General features: G+C 40.4%; 1 protein-coding gene across 1 annotated transcript in view; it reads left to right on the forward strand.

The window, feature by feature from the left end:
* The window catches only part of KLF7 (Kruppel like factor 7), an 85,484-nt gene that overhangs the window by 28,392 nt on the left and 41,916 nt on the right, over positions 1-15,176 (forward strand). Inside the window, exon 2 of the mRNA XM_039217481.1 lies at positions 14,483-15,113. Within this exon, the coding sequence (XP_039073412.1) occupies positions 14,483-15,113 (631 nt within the window). The remainder of the gene's footprint in view (positions 1-14,482; positions 15,114-15,176) is intronic.

A 15,176-nucleotide genomic window follows, 5' to 3' on the forward strand; every position in this document is an offset into this window, starting at 1 on the left:
GGCCTGGAGAGGGGTGGGTTTTGTTCATCTGAGCGACACTCAGAGCGTATGATGCAATATACACTGCTGAGAAGAAATGCCCTTTTGGCATCTGTTTGAATGGGGCAGATTTGAGGACCCAAGACTGATCTGTTTGTGTTGAGCAGAGGCCCCATTTTACTTCTGTTTGATGAATGTGCACCGAGTGTCTTCTGAGTCCTAAAAGTTGAACTGAGGAGAAATGATGATGAAGCCTTAGACCTGATACGGTAGACATTTTAGGCCAGCTTTAGGATAGACCAGCTCGTCTTCCCTAGAATCCCAGGACTGATTAATGACTTTGCTGATTCATTTGTTTATTCATTCATTTGTTTTGGATGCCTTTTCCAGGTACTGTGCTAGGTCCTGGAGATTCATTGATTTATGAGGCTAAGTCTCTCTTCTCTTGGAACTTCCATGCCAGTAGAGAAAGATAGACAATAAGCACGGGAACAAATAATTTAGACTTGGTAAATACTAAAAAGCAAATAAAGTGAGGTAGTATGATGGTGAACAAATAGGGTGTTTGGGCTAGTTTATCTAAGCAGATCAAAGGACACTGAATAGGTGACAATTAAGCCCAAACATGATGGACTTAGAAGGAAGCAGGTGTGCAGTGGCCTGGAGAGTCTGCTTCTGGGATGTGGGAACAGCGGCACTGTAGCGCTGAGACAAGGTACAAGCCTGGCACGTTTGTGTGACTGGGAGAGGGGGCAAGAGAGGAGGGAATCACGGCAGATCAACGGAGCTGGTGCGCTGCGACCAGGAGGCCCACGCGACGGCCGGCCACCGAAGGGTTGTCAGCAAGGATTTTGAGCTGGAAGGGATTTATGAGAGTGTGGTTCACTCGTCTTACAGAGAAGGAAGTGAATGCCCTGCTCAGTTCAGTAGTTTAGTTAGTGGGGGCGGGAGAGACAGCGTGGGGAAAGGGGGGGATTGAATCTGATTCCTAGGTCAGGTTCTTTTCATCAATAAAGAATGAGAGTTGAAAATAGCATCTTATCCACTTGTCTTTATTGCTTCTCTTTCTGGTGGCTTCTAGAGGTCAGAGGAGAAAAAAGCAAGGGGCAGAAGAGAGGGAGACACTGACTTAGGTGAGGAATTGGTTTCTACTTCCTACCCAAGTCCATATTCCCAGGGCTACCCTGTGGCCTTTTGTGAACCTAAATGTGCCTCTTGGTTGAGAATACTGGATGTAGGTCAGACAGGAAACATGTAAAGATTTCTTTTTTCAAATAAAAAACACTGAAGAGACAAGTAAATATCACCTATAGCTAGATCTTTAAATACTGACATATCCTATAAGAAATAGTGGTAATAGATGCATACACCTTGTTTCTGATGTTGTTTGTTCTAAGAAGGAAGAATTTTTGGCCTTCACCAGACACCTGTATTCCTGCATGCTCAGGATTGTGATTACCGTTGACTTTTGACTGGCTTGTTTGGGAGTTGCTTTATTCATTCATTCATTCATTTGACAAATGACTGAGACAGGCCATGATGATTCAGGGACTGTTAGGTGTCTTTGAAGAGCTTCCATTCTAGTGAGGTTTACATTTAGATGCTGGTGAAGCTGATATCCATGGTGAACCAGAACATTAGTTTCACAGTATCCTGTGCAGAATGGAGTCCAAGGACCATCTTCTTCCAGGGTCTCCAGCCTCCTTCCCCCGCCCCACCCCGCTGGGCAGCGGAGCCATGTGTCAGTTTCTTGGAACCTGATCTTGAGGAGCCATACCCACATTTCCTTCTCTACCCTTCCACCATGATTTCACAGCCTCATAGAACCCTAGACTAGTATGGTAGATTCCTTAGAAGTCCCACCCATTTACTTGGTAGAAGAGAAAACTGAGTCCTCGGGGAGGCAAGTTGCTCAGCGAGAGTCCCCTGCTTTACTTTTTTAACCTTTTACACACAACAGGTTTATTTTACTTTGATAATTACTTGGTATTTTTTCCCCCTTTTTCTGCTGTTGTTATTGTTTATATTTACCATCTTCTTGGAAGCATAGTGAAAATAACACTAGTTAGAGAATAGCTACAACATACATAGTGTATGTTTCAGGCCCTGTTATAAGCACTTGGTATATACAAGTGATGGGATTCTCATATACTCCTTTGTGGTGGTCGCTACTGGTATTTATTTTACAGATAAGGAGACTGAGGCACAGATGAGTTAAGTAACTTGCCCAACAATGATTCAACCTAGTAAGTAGTATAGCCTAATTTTGGACCCAGCCAGTCTAGCTCCAGGGCCAATACTCTTAACCCCCTGTCTTCTGCCCCTCAGTGTGCACAGGGCTGTCTGTTTTCTTAACTGAGGTGAGCAGTACAGTGGCACATATGTGCAGTTGCCTTAAATATTGTGGGAAGTTGATTCTAGGTACCTCAACCTAAGTAAATGTACAACCTTCCATGTCAGGAAAAGTGGCTTAGAGCTTGGTTTCATTGTATTTTTGGCTGCCATTTTACACCGTCTGAGGAGTAGAGCAAATATTCCTCCTAGTATTCCCAGGTCATTCCACAATGGAAGTTCCTGAAAACTCTTGTATTTGAAAATATCCTCCATGATCACCAGCCACTAAATTGCATCTGCCATGAGGGGTCCCATGGGATTTGAACCTGTTGTTTTTGGGAAATTCAAGCTTTGAGTGTGGGTGTGTGTGTGTGTGTGTGTGTGTGTGAGAGAGAGAGAGAGAGCGACAGACCGACAGAGAGAGACAGAGAAAGAGAAAGAGAGAAAGTATGTGTGCACACATGCATGTGTCTATACATTGTACACATGTCCAGCTGTGCTTTTGGGGTAAAAGAAGCAATCATACATGTATTTTTAAGGGGGATTAGGGGAAAGGTATATTTAATTAATCCAAATGAGAAGGATATAGCAGTGTTCCAGAAGGGAGTCAATGAAATGAGTTTGCTTTAAAAAAACAAAACAAAACAAAACTCCCAGTAGCCTGAGTCAGCCTGTGCAAGTGATTTGGGAGAGGCAGGGGAGATGATGTCATGGGTTCGGCATGTTCCCATCTTGGCCACTCGGTGCAAAGGGGCCCGGGGAGTTTGGGGAGGGTGTGTGCATGTGTGTGCAAAGTTAACGGGAGCGGGCGGTGGTTGAGTAAGAGTGGGTTGTAAAACAGGATTAATAACCCCTTGTCAGACCTTTCTCTGTTCCTGTGTTTTTCAGTAATTTTGGTTTGAATGAAGGCTCTCTAGCCAATTAATGTTTATTTGTTTCCTTTGGCAAGACCCGTTGGGGGAAGGGATGAGATTGGTGAGTTTAAAATTTTTGTTTTGTTGTTGCGTTTTGGAAGAAGAGGCAAGTAATGTGAGTTTGGGTTTTCAATGAAGGCTCCCCTACCCTTCCACCCCACCCCCTTAAGAGGCAGGAGGCAAGACAGGACCAGCTGGTGCCTTGAACTGACACAGGTGCAGAGGCTGTAGGGGGTGGGGAGCCAAGAATAATTACAGGTTTGTGAAGCATCAGGCCCTGCCTGACACAAGCGCTCATCGAGAAAACTGCTCTTTATGGAAAATTAATGGTGAAGCTGAAAAACTGTCAGGGCCATTGTTGTTCTTGAGAAGCCATCACTCCTCCGAGGGGAAGCCTTCTCCCAAGGCCTTGGGCTGTCACGAGTGGTGGGGATGGTGGGCCTCCCTCCCTGAGCAAGGCCTGTGGCACTCTCATGTACAGTGATGGGTTTTTCCTTTAGGAGTGCCTCCTCTGCACTTTTTTCCTTCTTAAACCTCACTGTCAGCCCAAATCTAGATCTTCGGTCCAGAGTGGGATGAGTTTTCATTGACCGTTAAAGCATGAATTTCATTTCGTCCATGAAAGTGTAATGACCAAAGCAGGGGTGTCTAATGAACCTTGTTTTCAAGCTATAAATTAATAAATTGGGTTTCCTCCGCGTGCGTCAAACTAAGTTGAGGCTTGGTTTGGTAGCTTCTCCATGCGTCGCACGGGATCCAGCTGTACATGCGCAGTGGTGTCTCTTGATACAAATTTGAATTTAGATGTAGCCCAGTGGCCAGGTAATAGCAAGTGACTCTTCTTAAGGACTGGTGGAAGGTAGATGCAGCAGTTGTGGGTGACAGACTTTGAATCGGTATGATGTAACAGGTAACATCTGGAGAAACAACTCTGAACCAAGGTCGGAAGCCTGCTCAGGGCATGGGCCATCCTGTCCCTTATGGACACTTATTTCTGATGATCGTAGATATTTGAAGGAGGAAGTGCTTTTCCAAGCTGTTGGAGGTGTGGGGGACTCCAGTGCCTTCCTTCAAGGAGTGTAAGACCTGGGCCCCAGCTCTGCTCAGGTTACGTTAGAACTCACCTTAACATTTAATTTGTATTTGAGTTGTTTGGGGATTTCTTTTATGTGCTGCAACTAAGGAATCCTTGGAAGATGAAAGGGCTATTTGAGGCTGCTTATTTCAAAGGCAGCACCCAAACCCCAGGCCTTTAATCTTCTCTCCTTGCTCCCCTGCCTCCCCAAGGAAAAATATACAAACAAATATTTTCTTTGTATGTTGAAAATAAATTTTTTTTTGGTTGTTTATTTTGAGAGAGAGCGAGCGAGGGAGGGACAGAGAGAGAGAAAGAAAGAAGAGAGAGAGAGAGAATCCCAAGCAGGCTCTACACTGTCAGTGTGGAGTCTGATGCAAGGCTAGAACTCACAAACCATGAGATCATGACCTGAGCTAAAATCAAGAGTGGAACGCTTAACCTACTGAGCCGCCCAGGAGCCTATGTATGTTGAAAATAGTTTGGGCAAGGAGAGATGCTGAAGAATTTTTGGTACAAATTTCCTAACTTTCATGTTGGTTTAGTATTCAGTTCATTTTCACTGCATTGTCTGTCAGAATTTACAGATTACTAGAGGGAAATATTTAATTTGGTTTCATCTCCAGCCACCAGTTGATGTGAGAAACAGAAGGAAGGAATGCGATCTGACGGTATAGTCCCGTGGTTGTTTTGTGGAATTCAGCAGTTCTGACCGTGACATGCAATGCTCTTGCACCTCTGGGGTGTGCTATTGATGTGGCTTTGGGGTGGGTTCTTTTTTCTTTGAGGGCATTTATTTATGGTGGGGTTTTTTTTTTTAGCCTAATAGCTAAAAAAAATTCAGGAGGAGATTTTTACTTATGTTATATAATTACTTACCTTTATTTTCTAGACAAAATCATTGTCTCCTAACCTTCCACCTTGATATTTCCTGACAATAAAAGTCAAGAAAAAGTGAATATTTGTTTAAAGGAATCATTCTTTGCATCTTGTGTGGTTGATTCTTGTCGCTGGCTTATACACTGTCTCTGCCGTGAGTTAAACTTAGTATTATATTCTCCTCCTCGAACCCACTTTAAAATGTTGAAACCCAACATTTTAAACCCAGGAAGATGTGCAATAAAGTCCAACCACTTGGTGTCTGAGGTTCTCCCATGGGCTTAACTGAACTTATTAATCATAATCATGATGCTTCTTATCTCTCCTCTCACTCCTAAAAAAAATGGTACCAGAACTCTCTGACGGTGCTGTCCACTTCCTTTCCCTTCTTTCAACTCTGACCTAGTTTTAAAACATTTGAAACATGTCCGAAACATTCATTGTATCATCCTTTAAAGGGGAAAAAAAATCACAAAACTCCCGTACATATCAAGCTTTGCAATCCTACAGAGTTGGTTTCAGGAGTCAGAGGAATAAAGATTTTGCTAAAAAGTATAAAGTCTACACATATCTAATAAGGAATTAGAAAAATAAATGAGTATTTTTGAAGATCATTTTTAAAAAGAAGCTCCAATTACCCCTCTATCACTGGCTTATTTTGTGTTACTTTGTATTTCCATTCTGGGATGTGTGTGAAGATTTCAAAGTACAAAAAAGTAATTAAGCTTTGGGATAATCCCAGGAGAAAGGTAAGGGATTCATCTCCCTGTTTCTGCACTTTGTGCTCTTTGGGGATGGTGGTACCATGGTTAACAGCACGTGACAAAACCACACATAACAAATATCGGAGGGGGCTCCCATGGGTAGCTGGATGCAGTAACCTGCATGTGCAGTTACCTGGGTGAGCATTCTTTCTGGGAACAGAGTTCACTCCTTCGTTGCTAGAAGCATCATCATCATACTATCATCACCATCATCATCATCATCATCATCATCATCATCATCATTATCATGTCCAGGTCTGATCTCAGAAGAACATGACTTTGCAAGTTTCCATAAAGGGGAAATCTATATTTCCTCATATTTTTTGCATCTATATTCTTCTCCCAATTTGCTTTATCTCTTTGCCTTTTTAACTCTCGGGTCTTTTAGGTGAGTGAAACAGGTAGAATGATTGGGATTAAGGGTAGCTGGCTAAAGGGACCACAAATGACTGATAATTGATTATAAACATAGGTAGTAGTAGGTGGCCTTTTATTTAATTGACTCTATACTATTCTAGAAAAAAATAATTCACAAAATACAATTTCTTTTTTTTCTATCTTGTTTTTGATTCACCAACTTGAGTATTCATCGATCCAAATAATTAATCATAATGACACAGTAATGAGTGATGGCAAATATATTGGACCAATGGCTTTGTCTTATGTTCAAATTAAAAGACACAGAAATGAAAACAAGAAATTTTTATATTCTAAACACTTGGTTTGTAAAGGGATGGCCTTGAGGAGACTGGACTAGAGTGTGCCCAACTGAATATGGATGTAGTTACAGTGGTGGTTATGGGTGGGAGTTGTAAGGCGATTTTAGCTCATTCTTTCCGAAAGTTCTGACTTCTACAACTTTATTCCACTTCAGACACTGATATCATTGCCATCTGAGATAATGAGGGAGAAGTTTATTTCTAAAAGATTACTTTTATTGTTTGAGTACCCATGTGGTTTAAGGAAGATGATCATTGCTTTTAAGAAGATGGTAATTTTTAAAAATTAGTTTAATAAAATTTTTTCCTTATTGAGAAATATTGAGACACATTACTGTGTAAGTTTAAGGCATACAGCATGATGGTTTGACCTATATATTATTACCACAGTAGGTTCACACAATATCCATCTTCGCACATAAATATAATAAAAAGAAATGAAAGGAGAACACTGTGATGAGAACACTTAGGGTTTACTCTCTTAAAAGCTTTTCTATATATCACACAGCCATGTTAGCTATAGTCATCATACTGTGCATTACATCCCTAATTTTTATATATCTCATAACTGGAAGTTCTTATATATCTCATATACCTTTTGACTACCTTTTCCAATGTCCTCTCCCCCCACCCTCCACCTCTGGTAACCACAAGTCTGATCTCTATCTATGAGTTTTGTTTTTGTTTTTGTTTTATTTGTTTGTTTTTAGATTCCACATATAAGTGAGATCATACAGCATATTTCTTTCTGTCTGACTTATTTTGCTTAGCATAATTCTTTCAGGGTCTACCCATTTGTCACAAATGGTAGGATTTCCTTATTTTATTTAATGTTTATTTATTTTGAGAGAGAAATAAAAAGAGGAGCAGTGAGCAGGAGGAGCAGAGAGAGACAGAGACAGAGAGAATCCCAAGCAGGCTCTGCTCTGTCAGCCCAACACGGGACTCAATAGCACATATCCTGAGCCAAAATCAAGAGTGAGACACCTAACTGACTGAGCCACCGAGGCACCCAGATTTCCTTGTTTTTTTAATGGCTGAATAATATTCCATTGCATATATATTCTGCAACTTATTTACCCACTCATCCAGTAATGGACACTTAGGTTGTTTCCTTATCTTGGCTGTTGTAAATAATGCTGCTATCAACACGGGGGTGCAGATATCTTTTTGACTTAGGGTTTTTGTTTCCTTTGGATATATTCCCAGAAGTGAAATTGCTGGATCATATGGTAATTCTATTTTTAATTTTTTGAGGCTCCTCCATAATGTTTTTTATAGTGGCTGCACCAATTTACAATCCACCAACAGTGTATAAGGGTTCCCTTTTCTTTGCCCCCATGCCATGCTGGCATGGATGGAGAGAAAACATTCTAGAAAGAAACATAGGAATAAAACTCCTGAACATGAGTCTTGGTAATGATTTTTTGTATATAACACCTAAAGCAGAAGCGACAAAATAAAAAATGAAGTGGGACTACCTTAAACTAAAAGCTTTCTGCACAGCAAAAGAAATCATCAATAAAGTAAAAAAAAAAAAAAAAAGAACCTGTGGAGTGGGGAAAAAATACTTGCAAACCATGTACTCAAGGAGTTAATATCCAAAATATATGAAGAATTCATATAACTCAATAGCAGGAAAACAAATAATCCAGTTTAAAAATGGGCAGAGTACCTGAATAGGTAAACAGGTACATGGAACGATGCTCAACAGCACTAGTCATTAGGAAAATGCAAACTAAAACCACAAGGAGATTATAATCGTACTAAACCAGGCATACCACCAATCTATGGACTCATAGATTCATTTTGGAGATAACTGTTTAATTGTCCAGGATTGAGGAGGTGTGTATTTCAACACTTGGCAGCCAGCATATTTTCTTAATTCCATTTTTCTTCTAGACCAAGCTTCCTGAAGAAGATAGACTTCATGTTGAACTTTGAAAGAATGATTGGTAGGAGGGAAGTTGAAAGATTATATCAAGCATATGACTACAAGGGAAAGCAGAGTGGAAAAAATGGTAAAGGAAATCTTTAAGGGAGGGTTGTAGGGGAAATGGCAAAAGTGACTGGAGATGTTTGCAATCCTGAATGACAAATTTCATATAATTTATGATGAGAAAAGGACAGGTTTAATGAAAACCATTTGGTAACCTTGGCATCATCATGCCCATATATGGCCAAATTTTCTTACAAATTTCTTGATCCCACGAAAGTAACTACCTCTTGCCAACATTGAGAAGGTTTGGGGGAACTTAATTTGTGCTACAAGACTTGGGTTATCTTGTTCTCTGTCAATTTCTGCCTCCGGAACCTGTCACAGAAGTTCTAGGCATGGCAGTAATAGGTTTGAATTCTTTTTCTGTTTAAACTAAGCCTTGGATTATCATTTTTAATAAGCATGTTTCAACGAGTAATATGAACAAAATGGAAAGAGTATTAAAACAGATTTTAGGATGATCAAATTTTAGGGTGATTTCAAAACCAATTTCAGGTGATATTTGTTAGGAAACTAGGAGAAACAGCCACACATTTCAAAGTTGAGATGTTGGAAGAATCTTCACAAAGCTCATTTGGACCTCATAAATAATAAGAAAATCACTTTGTACTTGGGCACATTTCCTTCCCATTGCTGACTGTAATGGATTTTTGAGGGAGTGGAAGTTGATCCAGTGACTCAAGTCTTAAGTTTATTATTAGGTCAGGTTAAGGGAAGCTTCATATCTCCAACATGAAGTATTGAAAAGGCATAATTTATGTAATTAAATTGACATCTGCTGTCTCTGAGTTGAGGTTTACTGGCTAGAGTATCATTGGGACAGAGTGAATCTCTGGTTCTGGTAGATAAACAAATATTTGAACTTTACATCCAAATTTGCAATCTGGAGATACTCCTAGTTTGCTAATGGTTGTTTCTTTCTTTTTCCCCTCTCTCTCTTTTGAAATAATTTGGACTTACAGAAAAGTGGCAGAAATTGTGCATAGAGTTCCTGTATACATTTGCTCAGCTTCCCCTAATGTTACATGACCATAGTACAATGAGCAGAGCCAGGAAATTAACATTGATACAATGCCATTGACTAATATGTATACTTTATTTGAATTAAATGATTTTCCCCATCCATATCTTTTTCCTATCCAAAAACCATTGCATTTAGTTCTCATATCTTCTTAGTCCCCTCATCAGGGACAGCTTCTCAGTCTCCTTTGTTCTTCATGATCTTGATATAATTTTTAAAGGTTTTAGTTATTTATTTTGAGAGAGATAAAGACTGTACATGGGGGAGGGGCAGAGAGAGAGGGAGAGAGAGAGAATCCCAAACAAGCTCCACACTGTCAGTTCAGAGCCCAGTGAGGAGCTCAAACTCATGAAACCATGAGATCATGCCCTGATTAGAAACCAAGAGTCAGAAGCTTAACCAACCAAGCTACTCAGGCATCCCTGATTGTGATATTTTTTAAAGACTACTAGCCAGTTATTTTGTAGAATAGCCCTCTACTTGGATTGTTCTGATGTTTTCTCATGATTACATTATACATGATTATATATTTTTGGTAGGAATGGTATAGAGTAATTTTGTGCCCTTTTCAAAAAGCCTGTCATACCAGGGTACCTAATATGATTTTGTTTTGTTACTGGTACTGCTAACTTTGATCATATATTTAAAGTGGTACATGCCAGGCTTCTCCATTGTAAAATTATTATTTTTGTCTATGTAGTTAACATCTATCTATCTTGTTGTGGGGTGATACTTTGAGACTGGCAAATATCTTGTTTCTCATTATACTTTCATGTACTAGTTTTAGCATCCATTGGTGATTCTTGCCTGTAGCCATTATTACTTTTATTTTTTGCCTAATGGCGATTTTCTATTTCCATCATCTCTTCTCTGTTTATTAATTATAATTTTATTGTAAGGAGGAACTAACCCTCTCCATTTGTTTATTGATTCAACTATTTATTTATATCACTGTGGATTCATAGATATTAATTTTATTCCATGTGTTAAAAATCCATTATCACTATTCCTTTCTATTGCTCATATTGTCCAGATCTGGTCACTGAGAGGTCCTTCAGATTGGATCTTGAGACTTTTTGACATATCTCTATCACTTTATGAACACTTCCTTACCTTCCAGTACCACAAGATATTCTAGGGTCATCTTTTATTTACTTTGCCCCACACTTTGAGTCAACTATTTCTCCAAGGTGCCCTGGTTCCCTTTATTGGATAATGGTATTTAGAAACCAAGATCTGTACAGTAGGTGTGCTCACTGCTACCAAGGTGTCTTTGCTTGTAGACTTTTCCTATGGACAGAGCTAGAAAATATATGTATGTATACCCCCCCACACACATATACATGTTCATTTCTATATAAACCTCTGTCTCTGTGTATATGTATTAATATCTATGAGCAAATACTTCAAATTCCAATTAAACAGCAGTCATTCCTTGAGGGAGTCCTTGTAATCATTAAAGAAAAACATTGGAGATAAACTTTCTCTTTGGCTTATAAATAATCTAACATTAAAATTCTCCTCATTCTTGACATTTTATTTTCCAGCACTCCTGATGAGTTTTTGATTAATAAAATCTCTTCTCTCTAAGTAGAATATTATAGGAAGTGGATTTTTCAAGACAAAAACCATTCCTGAATGATTTCATAGGGTTATCCAGCACATCCTGATGAGTACTTCTGCTTCTCTGATTCTTTGACGGAATAAGAATGCCCTGTATTAAGGTTGCAAATGATAGCTGCTCTTAAGTGGTCTCGCATTTCCCATATTTTAGTAGATGCAGTGTGACCTGTGTGCTCCTGGGATTTAAACTAGGGCATACGGGGTAGATTTTTTTTTTATTTCCCACAAAAGTGTGTAAATGTGATTAGAATTTCCCAGTTCCCCAGATCTCTGAATATGAAGAGATCTGAGCTTCCTAACGATCACAACAATTTCTTAGTGACTTTCAAATCTTTGAGCTAGAAAGTATGTAAAAAGACATGACATACAGATATTCTATCAAACTCTATGAAAAGAGTTATGTTGTGAAATAATCTTTGTGTGTAAGGCAAGGAACTGCCTCAAGGACAGTTTATAACCCATGATTCAGCTGATGTTTACCCAGGACATATCTGTGTCTCAAAGGTCTCCTTCATCCCTTTGGTCAAAGCTGAAGAAGCATTAGAGTTATGTTCCAGAAGACATATATTAGTGGTCATTTCTAAGATTGCTAGCCTCAGCATGGTCCAGGATAGGGTGTCAGGAGATGACTGTTGTGGAGTGGAGGAGATAGAATAATCAAAGTAAGAGTATAAAGTTGATTTTGTCCTTGTTTGATAGATATTATATACCTGTTGGGTGCCAGGCACTGTGCTTGGTAGGTGAGGGTTTTAGAAGAGAAGAGGAACTTAAAGGGAGGTTTTAGGAGTGAGATTCAGAAGTGAACTCACTGAAGCTAAACCTGAGGGTTTCGTTATTGGAGAGAGGTAAATGACAATTTCTAGCAACAAGGTGGAAAAAGGGAAGGGAAATTTTTGAGACATGGAATTCAGAAAGGGAGCAACTGAGGATAATGCAAATTTCTAGACCTGAGAAGGCGGTAGGGTTGGTTTCAAATATAAAGTGATGGGAAGCTACTCAGCTAGAGCTATTATTTAATCAATAAGTAAAATAGAATAAAAACTTACTTTCCCAATAAGCTTTTCTTCACTAATACCATTGTATTATAGACTGTAGAATTCATTGTCCACTCATCCCCTAAGAATTTATCAACATACTTTATATTATGTTATTTGGTATTACTTTGCTTTGTAAATTCATGTCATTTTTAGATTTTAATTACCTATTCTGCACCTACATCACATGGATCTATTAATATCTTCTCCTTCCAGCACACCAAAAGCCTTGTACCTTGCTGTGAACACAGTAGTTGAATGAAAACTTGTGACATGAGTGTTGAATGAAGATTAGACTCATTCATTAGTTTATACCACTAAAAGTCAACAGTGAAACTCAAAGTTGATTCATAGTTAAAAATCTGGTTTTCTTAATCATTAATGCAGACTTTTACCGTGAGGCTGATTAAAAACCAATCTTTTTGGTAACTAGACTTACTGTGGTGATCATTTTGCAGTGTGTACAAATATTGAATCATTATGTTATACACCTGAAAATAATATAACATTATATGTCACTTATGCCTCAATAAAATATAATAACAAAAAATAAACAGAAGACAGAAGACAAATAAATATATAACCAGTGAGAGACTATAAACAGTGATTTAAAGATTTTTAAGATTAAAGTATATAAGGTGGTATTAGATACTTTGGCAAATAGGAAAGAAAACTTCACAGGGAGAGGTTGGGTAACTCAGAGAGGAGGAGTGAATGAAACAAGCAAGGAGGAGAAGTTGGGCATGAGATGTCATTGGGGACTGGCAGCCCTGAAGGGGAGGCTGGCAGAGAATACCAAAGGCAGTGACCACCAATGGATTCTGATTTAGAGGTTAAGTACTAACCCTAGTACTAACACAGCTAGAACCTTGTCAAAATAGTGAGCATGGCATGGCTATTGCATGCAGTCCAAGAAAAACGGGTAAAATGCTGACATATGCACATGGTAGAGAAGTACAGTCTATATAAAAGCCAGACAAAGGGCTCTGAAACTCCATGGTTCTATGATTCTGTATCTGGGGAAATGTAAAACTCCACATTGGCTGAAATGGAAGATGCTCTACAGAGGCAGTAAACTAGGAGCTAGTCTCATTTTAAATTGGTCGTCAGTGTTTCTTTGTTGAAGCCCAGAGGAAGCCAGAGCAAATTGAGCTGATGGTGGAAGTTAGTGCCACGGTTTTACACAAGATTCCGGAAAAGTCGGATTTTTAAGTGAGGAGCTTTCTAGTACAAGTTAAATATCCACGCTGTTGCCATAACGTAACAGCACTTCCCAACCTTACAAAGACTTAGAAGCACATTGGGTGAAGGTTTGTTGTAACTCTGAACTTTGCAGTTTCCTCTATTTCTTTACCAGGTGAAAGCTTTATGTTTGAAATATCTTGGGTCCTATCTTTAGCAAGTCAAACAGCTGTGTTTGAACTTATTTTTATCACATAGTCAGAGATGCAAAACCATTGTAATGGGGCTCATGCTTCTTGCCACAAAATAGGTCACGATAGCATTTTGAAAAACTTGCTGTAAACAATGAGAGTTTTGTCTTGTATATCAAAGGTTTTGTGAGAGGCATTCTTTAGTATCTGGTCCTCCTAGTTAGGGAATCCAAAGCAGGACTTGCTGTTGGCTCATTGTGGCTGAGGTCACCTCAGCTTGGATGGGCATGGTTTGTTCTTCAGAGCAAGTTGGAAAATTGATTTATTTTTGTGGCTTGCTCTAGTCTATTTGAAAAATGAACTTGGAGTATGGGAAGTCTTATTTTGGTATGAAACACTTTGTGATTCCATCTGCCTCTTGCTTACACGGGAACTCCTGGGGCTGCTTGGAGCATCTCACCTGCTGACTTGGGTTGTGGGGCAGGAGATGATTTTAACACTGAATATTCTCTGAGATCCTGATGGGGGTGAGACAGCTCTTCTGGGCCTCCAGTTCCCCTTCATTAAACTCACATGATGTGGCCCTTATGAACCTTTCAGAAGTCTTGAGGGAGTAAATAACAAGGTCAGACCTTCCACCAAGAGAGTTTTAGACTCCGGCCACAAAACCATTCTTTGTGTCTTCCTGCCCTGCCCGTCAACATGTGGCCTTGTGGTGTTCTTTGCCTCTGATGGCTGTTTCTCTCCCTCCCGCCTTCCCCTCTGCAGACATGCCTTGAATTGGAACGCTACCTACAGACGGAGCCCAGGAGGATCTCCGAGACCTTCGGTGAGGACTTGGACTGTTTCCTCCATGCTTCTCCTCCCCCGTGCATTGAGGAGAGTTTCCGGCGCTTGGACCCGCTGCTGCTCCCCGTGGAAGCCACCATCTGCGAGAAGAGCTCCGCAGTGGACATTCTGCTCTCTCGGGACAAGTTGCTATCTGAGACCTGCCTCAGCCTCCAGCCAACCAGCTCTTCTCTCGACAGCTACACAGCCGTCAACCAGGCCCAGCTCAACGCAGTGACCTCATTAACGCCCCCCTCGTCCCCTGAGCTCAGCCGCCATCTGGTCAAAACCTCACAGACTCTCTCAGCCGTGGATGGCACGGTGACGTTGAAACTGGTGGCCAAGAAGGCTGCGCTCGGCTCGGTAAAGGTGGGAGGGGTGGCAACGGCAGCGGCGGCCGTGGCGGCAGCTGGGACAGTTAAGAGTGGACAGAGCGACAGCGAGCAAGGAGGGGTGGGGGCCGAGGCATGCCCCGAAAACAAGAAGAGGGTTCACCGCTGTCAGTTTAACGGGTGCCGGAAAGTTTATACAAAAAGCTCCCACCTAAAGGCCCACCAGAGGACTCACACAGGTAGTGGTACAAGTTGGCCGCACGTGGTTTCTTCCTCTTCCTCCTCTAGCCTCGCGGTGGGAA

This window comes from Hyaena hyaena, unplaced genomic scaffold, assembly GCF_003009895.1.
Source record: "Hyaena hyaena isolate Hyena2069 unplaced genomic scaffold, ASM300989v1 scaffold_698, whole genome shotgun sequence".
NCBI classification, from domain to species: domain Eukaryota; kingdom Metazoa; phylum Chordata; class Mammalia; order Carnivora; family Hyaenidae; genus Hyaena; species Hyaena hyaena.